The sequence below is a fragment of the Glandiceps talaboti genome, chromosome 23 (assembly GCF_964340395.1).
Source record: "Glandiceps talaboti chromosome 23, keGlaTala1.1, whole genome shotgun sequence".
NCBI lineage: Eukaryota > Metazoa > Hemichordata > Enteropneusta > Spengelidae > Glandiceps > Glandiceps talaboti.
In genome coordinates this window covers 15,679,721-15,694,721 of record NC_135571.1, presented here as the reverse complement: position 1 = coordinate 15,694,721, position 15,001 = coordinate 15,679,721, and the positions used below count along the sequence as shown (strand labels likewise).

The following is a 15,001-nucleotide window of genomic DNA, read 5'->3' as shown; positions in this document are numbered from 1 at the left end:
TACATCACAGTTGATTATAGTGCATTGTAGTCTTGCGACAAATCAAAAAATAATATAGCATGTGAGGTGACACGATGGGATCAGGTCAAATTATTAAACACAACTGAACAATTTATGAGTTATGCAAATATTTTGGCCTTACATTTATGATTTTTGAAGCACTAGGTAAAGATTAGTTGACGAAAAGTTTGTTTAAGGTCAGTTGTTGACTATGCTGAATATGGAAAAGCTGGTTGGCGTTCGTTATTATTTCACAGTATATAGTACACACTGGATGTTCCCGCCATATTTTCAATTGAAAATGGCATCTCCGATGCAAAAAATAAACAAAATTCAAACCTTCGTAACATTGCTAGTATGCACAGGAAAGTTTACATACTTCATAGTAAGCATGATACAGGTCAATATTTTGATTCTATCCAACTCGTTTATGGTGAAATCCTTGTTAACAGTCAGTTCAAGAATTTCACGAGGCATGTCACCCTGAAGTGAATTTTCATGGCTCTCAAATTCATTTGCTTTCTCAAATTATTTAAATCAAAACTAGACAAAAATTCATAAATATATAGTTCAATATACGTACCTTTTAGTACAAGCAAACAGGTGACCCTGAACCGCCTAGAACGTCAATCAACGTCAGAAAATTTGGAAAAATTTGACGCATTTCAAGTAGTGTGTGCGGCCTCAAAATGTCTTTTTAGTGGTCTGAGGTCCGACAGAGGGAATTTCATGTCTGGGTTTCCTGTATGAACAAAGAGCTTGAATGTCTTAAAATTTCCTTTGCCTTAATGATAATAAAACAGAATGTGTTATTTTTTCTGGAAATTATGACCCTGCTTACAATGGCACACAAAATATTCATATTAGTGACGTATTGATTTCTGCCAAGTGTCAGGCAAAGAGCCTTGGAGCTATCCTTGACTCTTATCTCACAATGAAGCCTGATGTTAGTCAGATTTGTCATTCTTCCTTGTTTCATATTCGCTGTATTGCTCTTGTGAATTACATTGGTTGCCAGTACGTCAACGCATTATTTATAAAATCTTAGTCATCACTTTTAAATGTCTTCATGGTTCAGGTCCTCCATATCTTAGTGAGTTAGTCAGTCTCTATGTCCCGGGGCAGAGTCTACGTTCTGCTGACCATTTTTAGCTCCGCTGTCAGCGAAAGCTGAAAGCGTAGCTTTAGGTATAGGTGGGTATTGAGGTATAGAGAGTAGAGTGAATCATAGGTGTCCGTCAAACTTTTATATTTTTACTATCTATTCCGAAAGTGACAGTCGGAATTCTTCGATATTTGGTGTGCATGTTCCCTGGGGGGAGGCTATTCAGATTTGTTCATGCCAAGTTGATCTGTGCCATTTTCAATTTTTTATGATTTTTTTTCATAAAATGTCATTTTCATCAACTCCTTGAAAACCTTTTATTAGATTGCTTTGATATCTGGCGTGTTGATGCGCAGGGGGTAGCTTACTCAGATTTGTTAATTTCAAGTCAGCACATCCTCATTTTTATTTTTTATGATTTTTTTTTGTAATTTGAAAAAAAAATGAATATGTTAATGAGCATAATGACCGACGCCATATTGGAAATCAGTCGACGAGACTTTAAGTAAACTGCCACTTTTCAAAAGACACTATTGACGTCAAACAAGCAATGTAATATGTGCTATAGTCATAATTCTACGCATTGGGCGCCCAAATGACAAGCGTTTGTTCGAAACAGGGTTGTAAACTTCAAATCCAATTCTGCACCCTTCTACATAATCAGCCAGTCCGCAACATCCTCATTTGCATACTCTATCCTGATTCGACCAGAAGCTGAAGGTGACCTCATTCGACCGAGCGATTTTCCACAGCAAGTATCTTGAGTATCAACACAGGACGTTCTTGGTACTCACTAAAATCACACTTCAGACCCACTATAAAAGTGTGATGTTTTCAGATAACATGTAACTTGTGGTTAATTCTATATCTTCGTGCAATTTGGAATGACAGTGAACCAGAATTCAGACAACTTGCGTAAGGAAGGGCATGCCAGGCATGCGGTTGAAGTTTAAATATGGCCGACAGTTCACATGTAAAGTTAAACGACATGAACGTGTCTTGCCTTTCCAAAATGCAAATATTTGGCAAGTAAAAATAATTAAAATAATTACAACTTTAATTTGGCTTCAGACTTTGCATTATGTTTTGCGTATCTTTCCCCGTTTTACATGTAAATCCATGTAAAGGTTCTCTCTCATCATGTCATCAGTGTCAGTGATCATACCGCGCGGGGTAGTCCTCGGGTGCACGAGTCTATATTACTGACTTGACTCTAAACACCGGAGGGGAGGGACAATTGTCAGAATCGAGTCCCGAATTCCTCCGTATGCAAGCAGGACTACGCGCGGGGCTGCTTTGAGTACGAGCGAAGTGAGGCATGTTGAGGTATTTTGTTGAGAATTATAAATATTGCGAAATGTCAAGTACAAGGTTTAAATACAATGGAATGATGAAAAAAATGGCAGAGTCTGCTGACAGGCGCCGGTCACAAGAAACACTGTGAATTAAAATATCAGACGATGTACATGTATGTATTAATCGCCGACAATCCACCCGTATGCACGAGGGACTAACCCGGAAGCAAGTCGTTGTCAGCCATACGTTACAGTGGTAACATCGTCCGAGAAATCGCTGCGTTCAGAGTGTCATTATTCACAGAATTGTTGTTTTCGAGTGAAAACCCGTCTTGATGAATTGTATAACTCTAACAAATGAAGACATGTCAAGTTATATTTTGAAAGTTGTATCGCTAGTTTGAGACGATTTTCTCACGTACTATAGTACTATCGAGGCTTACTTGGAAGGTAGTAGGACCTTCCAGTTCATCGGGAAGTTTAGCCAGTCCGATAATTCTTTCTGGTTTAGTTTACAACACTTTTGATCACACAGATTTTGTTGTTGTGATGAAAAGAAATTAAAAAAAGATCATTTCAACCATTTCGTTGTGTTTTCTTTGTGAAAGGTAACCGAACATGAACGAGTGTTACCACTGTAACGTATGGCTGAGAATGACTCTCTTCCGGGTACTTGAGATTGTCGTCGTACGGAAACTAAGATGGCGATTAATACATTTCTTCCCTATATATATCTACCACAACTAGTACAAGTTGAATGTTGTTGACTTTGTAAATTTGTTAGAAAATTCAAATTCAAATTGCCTCAAAATTATTTTAGATCCCTAGTTTATTTCATTCATCATTAAAATTTTCCAGGGTTACAGCTGTAAGACACTGGAATTATTTATAGCCAACCTCAAAATCCTCTTTTTTTCTTTTTCTTGTGTGCATTTCCCAGTCATTTTTTTCTGAGATTTTGTGCAATTTTTCATAACAGTAGATTATTGTTATAAAATGGTGACTATGGTATAAAAGTACAATACATTACCAACTTCTGTGTAAAATGTGTTTTATAGTGAGACATCATATGAAACCACTAACCACTTTATTGCATCGCTAAAACAAAACTGCATAGTGAAGAGCTGAAGACCTGAACTACTTCTACATGTCACCAAAATAAAAAATTAAAGTAAAAAAAAAACAGCGGAGCTATTCTGACCGATAGGTCGCTTGTAAACTTAGTACCGTTACAACCCGGATAAAAAAAACATGGTGACAGGGCTTTCAGTGTTGCTTCACCAGTTTTATGGAATGCTGTCCCTCTCCAAATCCGTCATTGTAATAATTTTAATGTTTTTAAACGTATGCTGAAAACACATCTTTTTAATCTTGCCTTCTTTTAGATGTCACCGTTTTAGATTTTGTACTTTTTATGAGTGTTTTGTATTTTAAGTGGCGTGCTGATCACTGTCTCTGTGGATATTAGCTGTTATATAAATTTCTATTATTATTATTATTAGCACAACTGAACTGAGGTTCAGTAGTGCTATAGGGATCGCCCGGCGTCTGTCTGTCTGTCTATCTGTGTGTGTGTGTGTGCGTGCGTGCGTGTGTTTGTGGATGTGTGTGTGTGTGTAAACAACTTAAAGTCAAAAACCGCTGAACCGATCGCCATGATATTTGGTGGGTCCATTACCTTGGGTGTCTAGTTGGGAAATTGTTCAAATCAAAATGATCGCATCACAGATGTGTGATTTGGGTCAAAAAATGTGATTTTTGGTCAAAAAACTTAAACTCAGAAACTACTGGGCAGATTGGTGTGAAATTTGGTGCGAACATTCTTAACGGGGTAGAAAGTAAGATTCGTTCATGACATGATGATTCCATCAGTGATATGCAAATTAGGGCTAAAAATGTGTCTTTTTGGTTGGAAATCTATAATTCCAAAACTACTGAGCAGATTGGGCTGAAATTTAATGGGGATGCATCTAGGGATGTATGGATGAAGAAATATTAAGCATACAATGATTCCATGAGTGATATGCAAATTAGGTGTAAAAATGTTCATTTTTGGTTAAAAACTTATATCTCAAAAAGTACTTGGTCACTGAGTCTGAAACTTGGTGAGATGTTTCAGAAAGTGTTATTCTGCACATTTTCTTCAAAACATTTTGACAAAATTGGCCCTAGCGACCATGACCACGCCCTTAGCAACAACCAAATGGCAGTGTATTTTGGTCAAATAACAACCTCATCTGGTAGGCAAATGAGTAAACATTCAAAAAATGTATGCAAATACCCTAGCAACCATGACCACGCCCATACCAACAGCCAAACGGTCATGTATTTCACAAAGATTGATAAACAATTGAATAAACATTCAAAAAATGTATGTAAATTTGCCTAACAACAAGACCACGCCCATAGCAACAGCCAAATAATCACACATATTGCAAAGATGACAACAGGAATAGAAAGACAAATGAATAAACATTCAAAAAAATGTATGCAAATCTGCCTAGTAACAAGACCACGCCCATAACAACAGCCAAATAATCACATATATTGCGAAGATAACAACAGGGATTAATAGACAATTGATTAAAAATTCAAAAAATGTATGTAAATTTGCCTAGCAACAAGACCACGCCCATAGCAACAGTCAAATAATCACATATATTGCAAAGATAGCAACAGGAATAGAAAGACAAATGAATAAACATTCAAAAAATGTATGTAAATATGCCTAGCAACAAGACCACGCCCATGGCAACAGCCAAATGATCACATATATTGCAAAGATAATATCAGGAATTCATCCACAAGTGAACAAAAACATACAAAAATGTATGCGAATATATCTAACAACATGACCATGCCCATAGCAACAGCCAAATGATAGCATATATCGTAAATATAGCAACATGGTTGGATAGGCAACTGGATAGTCATTCACCCAATGAACACTTATTGTTAGCATGTTAGCATTTTTAAAAACTGTACAGTTGTGCTACAACACCATTGGCGGTATTTTTATTATTATTATTATTATTATTATTATTATTATTATTACAAGTGGACAGGTTAAAATAATATATAATAATAAAGCATTGTGTGAGAGACAATTTAGAGGAATGGTGCCTGTTGGTCCTATTGTCAATAAAATGTATCCGTTTGAGCATATATTTGCTATGCCTGCTCATATTTGCTATGCTGGCGGACGTTTGAGGGCGCACTTTCACAGTTTTATCTGTACATACTGCATTCAATTTGTGAGAGTCTAAACTATAATAAAAGTAATTTCAAAATTGCATGTCAGGAAAATGAAAAAGTTAAGGGGTGTAATATTATATCATAATGAAAATGTGTGGGAGAACTTTAGTTGAATATCACTGAAGTTGAAGTTTTAATACTCAATTAATTTTGCGACATTTCTCATTCAAGGTCAAGTTGTAACAGTTTAGAGTTTGGTTACTCCTCTGTATATGAATATAAATATGTATTATTTTATTTCTTACTAATTATGCACACTTCACACTTAAATAATTGAACTTTTAATACTTCAAATCGAACGTATGCCATTATACTGTGGAGTGCGCCCTGTCACCAAAAGTCTAAATATTCGTATATGCTATTAGTAGTTCTATGCAATGACAAAACATAGATCAGTGTGAAATATCGCCAGGAATATATCTATAGAGTTTGTTCGAACCTACTTTATTTATTTCTATATGCCAGTGTAACTGACTGTGACTTCACATGTTTACGACTAGTTTGACTTTTACCAATATTTCTCCCGGGGCAGAACCAGTGGCCATCTCTGATAGGGGTGTGTCGTCATAGGCCCAATTTTAGACTCACTTTGACCAAAAGTCAATATCCCACTTTAGACCATTAATTCACAGGTTTTTTTTAGCATAAAGTTTAAACTAAATACATCGATAGGAAATGATCCGTGAAGGAAAATAAGAGTAGATCTAGAGATGTACTTCATCAGTTGATGGATTTTTTTCAACTCAAAGATATTTACAGAATTTTGAACCCAGGAATCAATAGGTATACATGGCGAAGGAAGGAAAGCTACTCAAGGTTAGATTATTATTTAGTGTCAAATTGTATAGTGAGAGAAATGAAAAAGGCAGAGATTATTGGAAGTGTAAAAACAGACCATAGTGCAATAACTCTGTACTTTAATGTTCCTAACACAAAAAAGAAGGGTCCCGGGTTTTGGAAATTTAATATAAGCCTACTTAATGATAATGATTATATGCGAATGATGAATTCCAACATCGAAGAAACTATAGAGGAATGTCTTATACAAAGCTACAACCCCCAAATTACTTTCGAATATCTGAAATATAAAATTCGAGAGAAATCAGTTATATTTAGTAAAAATAAAGAAAAGAAAAGGAGGGATGAAAAAAAAACAATTGCAAAGACGCCTTGATAAATTAGAAGAACAGATAGATGAATCTATGAATGAGGAGATCTTAGCCGAATATGAGAAAACTAAACACGAATTAGAAAATATAACCACGAATAAGGTGCAAGGGGCAGCTGTAAGGTCAAGAGTACGATGGTACCAATATGGTGAAAAAAGCAGCAAATATTACTTTAATTTAGAGAAGCGAAACTTTAATAAGAAAACCATAAATAAATTAGTAGTAGAAGATAAAGAAATACTTGACCACCATGAAATACTGTCTGAACTGAAACAATTTTATGAACAGTTATACAAATCAACAAATCTAAATGTTGAAACTAATGATTTCCATGCCTTTTTTGATCCAACAAATATACCCAATCTGTCGACATTTGAGTCAGAAATTTGTGAAGGGAAGTTGAGTAACGAGGAAATACTAAATGCATTGAAATCATCCCCTAAAAACAAAACGCCCGGCAGTGATGGCTTGCCGCCTGAATTTTATTTGGCTTTTTGGGATAGAATTGGGACCCCATTAGTTGATAGTCTAAATTTTGCTTACGATATTGAGGAGTTATCCAATACCCAAAGGCAGGCAGTTATTACCCTCCTTCCTAAACCAGGCAAAGACTTGCTAAATATTCAAAATTGGCGCCCTATTTCTTTACTAAATTCAGACTACAAAGCAGCAAGCAGATGTATGGCCTCTCGTATTGCTAAGGTACTTCCATCGATAATACATGAGGATCAGACAGCTTTTATAAAGGGTAGGAGTATTATGAATAATATAAGACTTGTATCTGACATTATAGAATATTTGGAAAATGAAAAGCTACCAGGAGCTATCCTGTTCGTAGATTTCAAGAAAGCATTTACACATTGTTTAATGTTTTGCCGTTTATTGAGATGTGAACATGGACTCATCCATATGGCCACTTTAAGACTGCATACTTCAATTTCAATATTATTTTGTTATTCGTTAAACATAACAACATACATTTGTCCTATAAAATTCGTTGATGTATCTTATAGCGTTAATGAATAATTTGCATAATTAATTATTTTTGGTAATTAGGCTATATCTTGAGAATACATACTTTCAATTCAACATAATTCAGTACACACGTTAACCATAACAATTGCATATGTCCTGTAAAAGCTTGTTGGTGTACCTTTCAGTGTTAATGAATTTTGCATAATTAATGATTCTTGGTAAGGGAGTGTACAGTTTTAACTTCCAGGGGGGGGGGGGGCGGAGGATTTTCAGGGGGGGCCACCAATTTTTCTCAAGAAAAATTAGGGGGGGCTAAACAAAAATTTCACTATTTGTTAGGGGGGGCCACAAAAAACAACAACCTAAACCTGAATGTCAGGATGGACAAGTGCCAGATATGTATATAAAATAAAATATAGGCAAAACCCAACACTTGACTGTGCACAATGTCCTACAGAAGTAGCATTTAACATGGATTGATGATAAAACAGTGCACAAACCTATTAAATCACAATATTTGTATTCAGTGAAACAAAAATTGACCGGCGACTCTGCCACTTCTCAAGGTAACTTTCCCATGAAATTGTGTAGGACTTGTTTCATCACAATCACTGAGATATCAGCCGTGCTTGAAGTTTCAGAGTTATCAGAAAAACAATCATCACTGTCTATAACACCTATTATAGCATTTTCACTTTCAGAGTCACTACTGTTTGTATCACTGATCAGATGTCTGTAGTTGTAGTTTGAAGTTCATTTGCAGTCACTTTTCTTGACCTAAATTCAGGTGTTCCAAGTATGTGCGTTGATATTATGTCTAGTACTTTTTCTCCTTTTAATTTTCTATATTTTGGCAATTTATGCTTGTCTAGATATTTATGTAGCTCTTTTACGTTCAGTTTTTCTAGAGTTCCACTTATGAATAACTGCAACCTGTCATAGTCATTATAATTCTTGTTTTCTCTTTTCTTCTGTACCTCTAACCGATGTCTGGATCTAATGTTTTTCATCCTCTCCAAATTTCTCAAAAGTTCAATGTAGTTTTTAACACTGTTCACACTGACAATATATTTCTCAGCAAAACGAGAAATAGCAACTTCATCATTTAATTGTTTTGAAACATAGAGCTTTTTTAAGTTAGCATGTGGTTGTGGTAGTCATCAACAGTTCGATTTGTGTTTGGTGTTTCAAACACATCCATATAATGACCTGGGTTGTGCATATCTGGCATAGGATGTGGTATTCTGTTCATAGATGGCGATACCCAATCTGTAGTGGAACAGTAACTGCACTTTGAGCCATTTTGTATACATGAATCCCTAATAAATTCCATATAGAGCTCACCAATATTGTAATGGGTTTCAATAAATTTTCATTCTATCACCATGGTAGGGTTCAAGTATTATATGATAGCTTTTGTGAGTTTGAATTAAACACAAAATTATTCACAGGTGCTGGGTGAGGAATGTATTCATAACAAGCCATGCATTCATAAAAATATTATTCAACCCTTTGAAGTGATACATGTACTGCCCCCCCCCCCCCCTCAGCGCATCAGTTTACTAAAGTCTCTTGAAATATAGTCCAGAAGTGTTTTATATTTTGCGTAGAGATAATATGAATACTATAATATAGGAAGGGTCTTAATATGTATTTCAATCTTAAATAACATGTTTTCCATTTGCACTGCAATTAAAAATGTTTCTAAAATGTGTAATTTATGAAGTGTTTAAATTAATAATAAATGATTGTGTGACCAACCACTGCAAATTAATCCTAAAATTTGAATATGTTCACATGGAAAAAAGTTTCCTCATGGTGCAATTTTGCACTATTTTTTCCAAACCTGTGATAAATAAGTAATATATATATATATTTGTTCATTTATTTGCTAATTTATTTATGTCAGTGATGGGCTAAAAATCCAAGAAAAAGTGTAGCCAGACCAGTAGTCTATTGTCACCCCTCAGTTGTAAGTAGACATCCTGTCAGCCAATTTAACTAATAATAGTCTTTATTTGTGATTTTATGAGTGTCCATGATTCAACAACTTTGTGCACTGGTTCAATTCTGAAGTAAGTATAAATATGGAATAAGTTAATACATGTAGCAACTGCTGGCAAATCTATGTGTTGCTGTATCTGTGTTTCATCTGTGCGTATTTTTGTTAGTGGTTTCAGGGGGGGCCATGAAATAAAAACAAAAAGTCTTAGGGGGGGCCAGATAATTTATACCAGTTTTTGTAGGGGGGGCCAACAATAAAAATCCCTTGCTTCATTAGAAATCCTCCGGCCTCCCCCTGGAAATTAAAAATGTACACTCCCTAATTAGGCTATATCTTACGACTGCATTCTTCAATTTCAATACAATTCAGTACATACATTAACCATAACAATTTGTATATGTCCTATAAAGTTAGTTGATGTACCTTACAGTGTTAATGAATAATTTGCATAATTAATGAGTTTCGGTAATTAGGCTATAGCTTAAGACTGCATACTTCAATTTCAATACAATTTAGTACATACGTTAACCATAACATATGTCCTATAAAATCTTTCATATAGCTTAGTTTTAATGAAAAATTTGCATAATTAATGATTTTAGGTAACTAGGTTGTATCTTAAAAATGCAAGCTTCAAAGTTTGTATAATATGATACGTACATCAACCATAATAATACGCACCTGTCCTATGAAGTTTGTTGCTACAACTTTTTCCTTTAATGAGTATTTTGAATAATGAACGATATTCAGTAATTAAGCAGTATCATACACTCTTACATACATTAACCTAAGAAAGCACGCTTGTCCAAAAAACAAAGCCTGTTACCATAGTTTTTTTAGTTTAATGAGTTATTTGCATAATTAGTGATTCCCTTACGGGAGGCATTCAGTTTCAGGGCTCGAAATTCGTTTTTTTTCTTGGTAGCCCAGGTGGGCTACCATCTTTAAAAATTGGTAGCCCAGGAGCAATGACTGGTAGCCCATATCCATGCATTCCTAAATTAATGGTGTCTGTGTATATATGTAACTATATGATGTATTGAATTCGATGATTGATTGAATAACTTAAGAGTCACGTTAACACGTTATTTGTGTGTATTTCATGCCATATTTGACATTGGGAACGCAATTTTTTGCATGTATGTGTCTCTGGGGACGTGTCATAAAGAGGGACCCCGTATGAGGCTTACTGTTACAACGTACGGTTATCATTGCAATGAAGAAAAACCATGTAGTCGCAGTTCGTACTTGTAACTATTATCTAAATCTCTTGGTGCAGTGAGACCTGTAAAATTTGAATATGATTCAACGTATGGAAAACGTTTAAACAGTTTCATAAGCCCCATGGCCATTTCCTGATGTGGAGACTACGTCTTGGGTAGTTTAGAAACTATGTGCTGTTATCATTATTTATCCACGTGATTGGTTACTTATTAACAGACGGGTTAGACAGGATTTGTATCAATACATGACGGCCATTACGGCAAAGCCCCTTCCATTCATGGGCGAAGGGATAATCAAACAGAGTCTAAGACCACATCAGCAGACAGTCCATGCTGAAAACTTCACTCATATAAATTCAAATCATCATGTCACCATTTCATTCTCACTAAAACTTCAACTTTCTTTTGAACTTTGCTACTACTACTAGATCGAATGCATTACGTGAATTTACCATTCACCACTGCATGCTCTCAGGGGTTGCGTGAGCGTGGTTTACACACGGAATGTTTTAGGCATCGTTCAAGAATAAACGAATCTGTAGGTGTATACCAAGTTAACAGTTCTCATTAGAATAAAATTTTATCAAACACCATTACAACTGTGTCTCTGTCAAGTTGAAAGTTAAAGCTGTCATTCATGTGATGGAATTTAGTTACTGCAGTGCTGTACCGAGAGTGTACTGTACTCCGACTCCGAGAAGAGCCGAAAGGGCCCGGGCCGAAGAGCATATTTCCAGAGAGTGATTACCATGGGAAATTGAAAGTACAGAAAGATAACATTAAATCGCTATACAGAATATTGTTGCATATAAATGTTTTGTTGTGACATTTTGGAAGTACAAGCTGTGTATACGATGAACGGAAGAATGACGTGTACAGTGTACATGTATTTCGTGTACATTTGATATACATGTAGTGTGGATGCAAATTTGGAAAAGACGCACAGATTTTGACGCTAATTTTGGCGAGAACACGTCCCACAGGACTGCGACCTCGGAGGCCCCTGACCCGGGAAGGTGTCGGAGTCAGGGTGTCACAGTTTCATTCAAAACTTAGTAGCCCAATTGGGCTACCACTCACATAATTTGGTAGCCCAGAGACAAACATTGGTAGTCTGTGGATGCGGGACTACCGCGAATTTCGAGCCCTGAGTTTAAATCTGGTCTTAATGAGTTTTAACAACATAGCATAAGCACATCATTTTCCAGAAAAGAATTTAAAAAATGACAAATCTAAAACCAAGAGATTTTTACAAAACCCCTTTGGTCTCTATGAATTTTCAGAAATTTGGTGTGCATTTGAAAAAGTTGAATATGAGCAAAGTTCAGTTGTCATAAAGAACACGGCCATTGTTTTTCTATGGGAAATCTGACATAGTATTCAGAATTAAATGTCAAATTCGCACTCCTACAATCACTTGATTTAATTTTTTACCTTGAAAGTTGACAAATTATAATAGGAAGTCTTAGAAAAAGTATGTCAATGACAGGTGCTCTTGAACTGAAGGGAGACTCTTTAGAAGAAGTTCAAAGTTGTCCCTTTGTCGGGGTTGCCATTGACAATTCCTTGTCTTGGAAGCAGCATGTAGCAGAGGTCAAAAAGAAAATAAGTAGAATGACAGGTGTGTTTTACAAACTGCGTGACATCGTTCCTGAATATGTACTGGTACTGACTACTGTTATATAATGTATTTGTTTTACCGCATATTAGCGATGGCCTTGAAGTGTGGGGCAACACATGTGCCACATACCTCAAGGACATATTTCTAATTCAAAAGCGTATAGTGCGTGTCGTAACAAATAGTCACTGGTGCTCTCATTCTACACCATTATTCCAAAGGTTAAATATTCTCGACATCTACAAACAACATAAACTTCAACTTGCAATATTTGTACATGACGTTTTGCATGCCAGAGTACCAGACACATTTCGGGACTTCTTCACTCCAATCAATCGTCCTTTTCTTACGCGCCAGAGCACCAGAAACGATCTTTCTATCCCGATAGCAAACCATAGGAGCGGGCAGCTCACCGTCACATTTGCTGGGGCTAAGCTTTGGAATAGCATTCCTATCAATATTCGTAATGTAAATAGCAGGTGTCATTTTAAATGGGAGTTCAAAAAATATCTACATTCAGAAGACTAGGCATATCTAGCCGTCATACACAACTTGACAACAGTTTGCTTATGTTGCATTAGTATAGTTTCGTGTATATTCTTTTCTCCCCCCCCTTTTTTCTCATTTGTTTGTTTATTTGCTGATTTCTTCGCATGTATTTGAACTGCGAACTGTTTCTGAAAACCATGTATAGTATATTCTCTTTCTCTTTATATCGTATGATCAACAGGCCCAGAGTTTTAGTAATCTTTAACATTGTAAAAGGGGTCGGACTCGACTAGTTGTGGAAACAACTATTTTTCGTCTCCTTTCCCATGGTGAATATTTACAATGACTGTACGTGTTGTAATTAGTCCCTGCCGGACGAAGTCCGGGACGGGGACTTATGGATTGGGTTCCGTGTGTCCGTGTGTCCGTCCGTCCGTCCGTCCGTCCGTCCGTCCGTCCGTCCGTCCTTCCATCCGTCCGTCCGTCCGTCCGTCAATCCGTCCATCCATCCGCATGCAGCCTGGACTGATTTTCTTCAAACTTGGTACAGGGGCAACATACAATGGCATACATATGCACGTCAATTTGTTTTATGATACAATCCAATATGGCCGCCTAGCAGCCATTTTGTTTGCAAATTTTCCCTGTCTAAAGCCATAACTCAGACATGCTTTAACAGATCTCATTCAAAGTTGGTATTAGGACAGTGTTCTATGACATACATGTGCATATTCATTGTTGTTGTGATACGATCCAATATGGCCGCCTGGCAGCCATTTTATTTGCAAATTTTCCATGTCCAAAGCCATAACTCAGACATGCTTGAACAGGTCCCCCCCCCCCATACCCGACCCATCCTTTATTGTTGAATGGTTTATTCCATCATGTCATCTTGAAAAGTAGGCTTGTTCCATGTCCAACGAGCAGACACAACATATCTAAGTCTGTTTGATTTAGCTTCACAAGTGTTGTTGCATGATCAGAGTAGTGATATCAAGAAAATGACAACATAAACTGCCAGTTCCTTAAAACCCAATCATAGCGGGGACTGTGTCATTCTCAATGGCTTGTTTGTAATATTGTATTGTCTATTGCCAGTACAAAATGATTGCATCACAGATGTGTGATTTGGGTCAATTTTTCATTTGTAATATTGTATTGTCTATTGCCAGTACAAAAATGAAAGTAAAGTGATAGAAGATTTGCAGCATGTGTTTGGTACTTACACACATTTGAAAGTGTGTACAGATACATACAGTAAGTAAACCTATCAGCTTTATATTTGTGTTTGTTTGTTTGTTTGTTTGTTTGTTTGTTTATTTGTTTGTTTGTTTGGTACTTACACAAATTTGAAAGTGTTTACAGATACATACAATAAGTAATTAATCTCTTAACTATATATATATAATTATGTGGTTGGCATATCTCTGTTTGAAGTTGTTCTAACAGACAACTTCAAACAGAGATATGCCAACCACAAACAGTCATTCAAACATGAAAAACACGAAAACAGCACAGAACTATCAAAACACATTTGGAAACAGAAAAGAAACAAGGAGCCTTTTTCCGTATCCCGGTCCATCAGCAAGACAGCCCTTGAGCATACACCAATAAAACAAAACGATGCAACCTGTGTTTAACCGAAAAACTAACCATTATTAAAGCAGACAAAAACTCCACACTAAACAAAAGAACTGAGTTGATATCTAAATGCCGACACAAGAATAAGTTTTATTTGTCCAACTTCAATAGAGCATCTATCACCTAAACTAAACCTGTTAACTGACGGAACACCAAAGCCCAACATGAAACAACACCTACTTGTCCGCACCCAATATCTCACACAATAACAACCAACACCTTCACA

General features: G+C 36.2%; 1 protein-coding gene across 2 annotated transcripts in view; it reads left to right on the top strand.

Annotated features, from left to right (window-relative positions):
• Positions 1–15,001, top strand: part of LOC144452815 (uncharacterized) — a 123,987-nt gene that overhangs the window by 18,934 nt on the left and 90,052 nt on the right. For both annotated transcript variants that reach the window (XM_078143977.1, XM_078143976.1), the window contains exon 3: positions 14,307–14,391. In XM_078143977.1, coding sequence (XP_078000103.1) covers positions 14,307–14,391 — 85 coding nt within the window. The remainder of the gene's footprint in view (positions 1–14,306; positions 14,392–15,001) is intronic.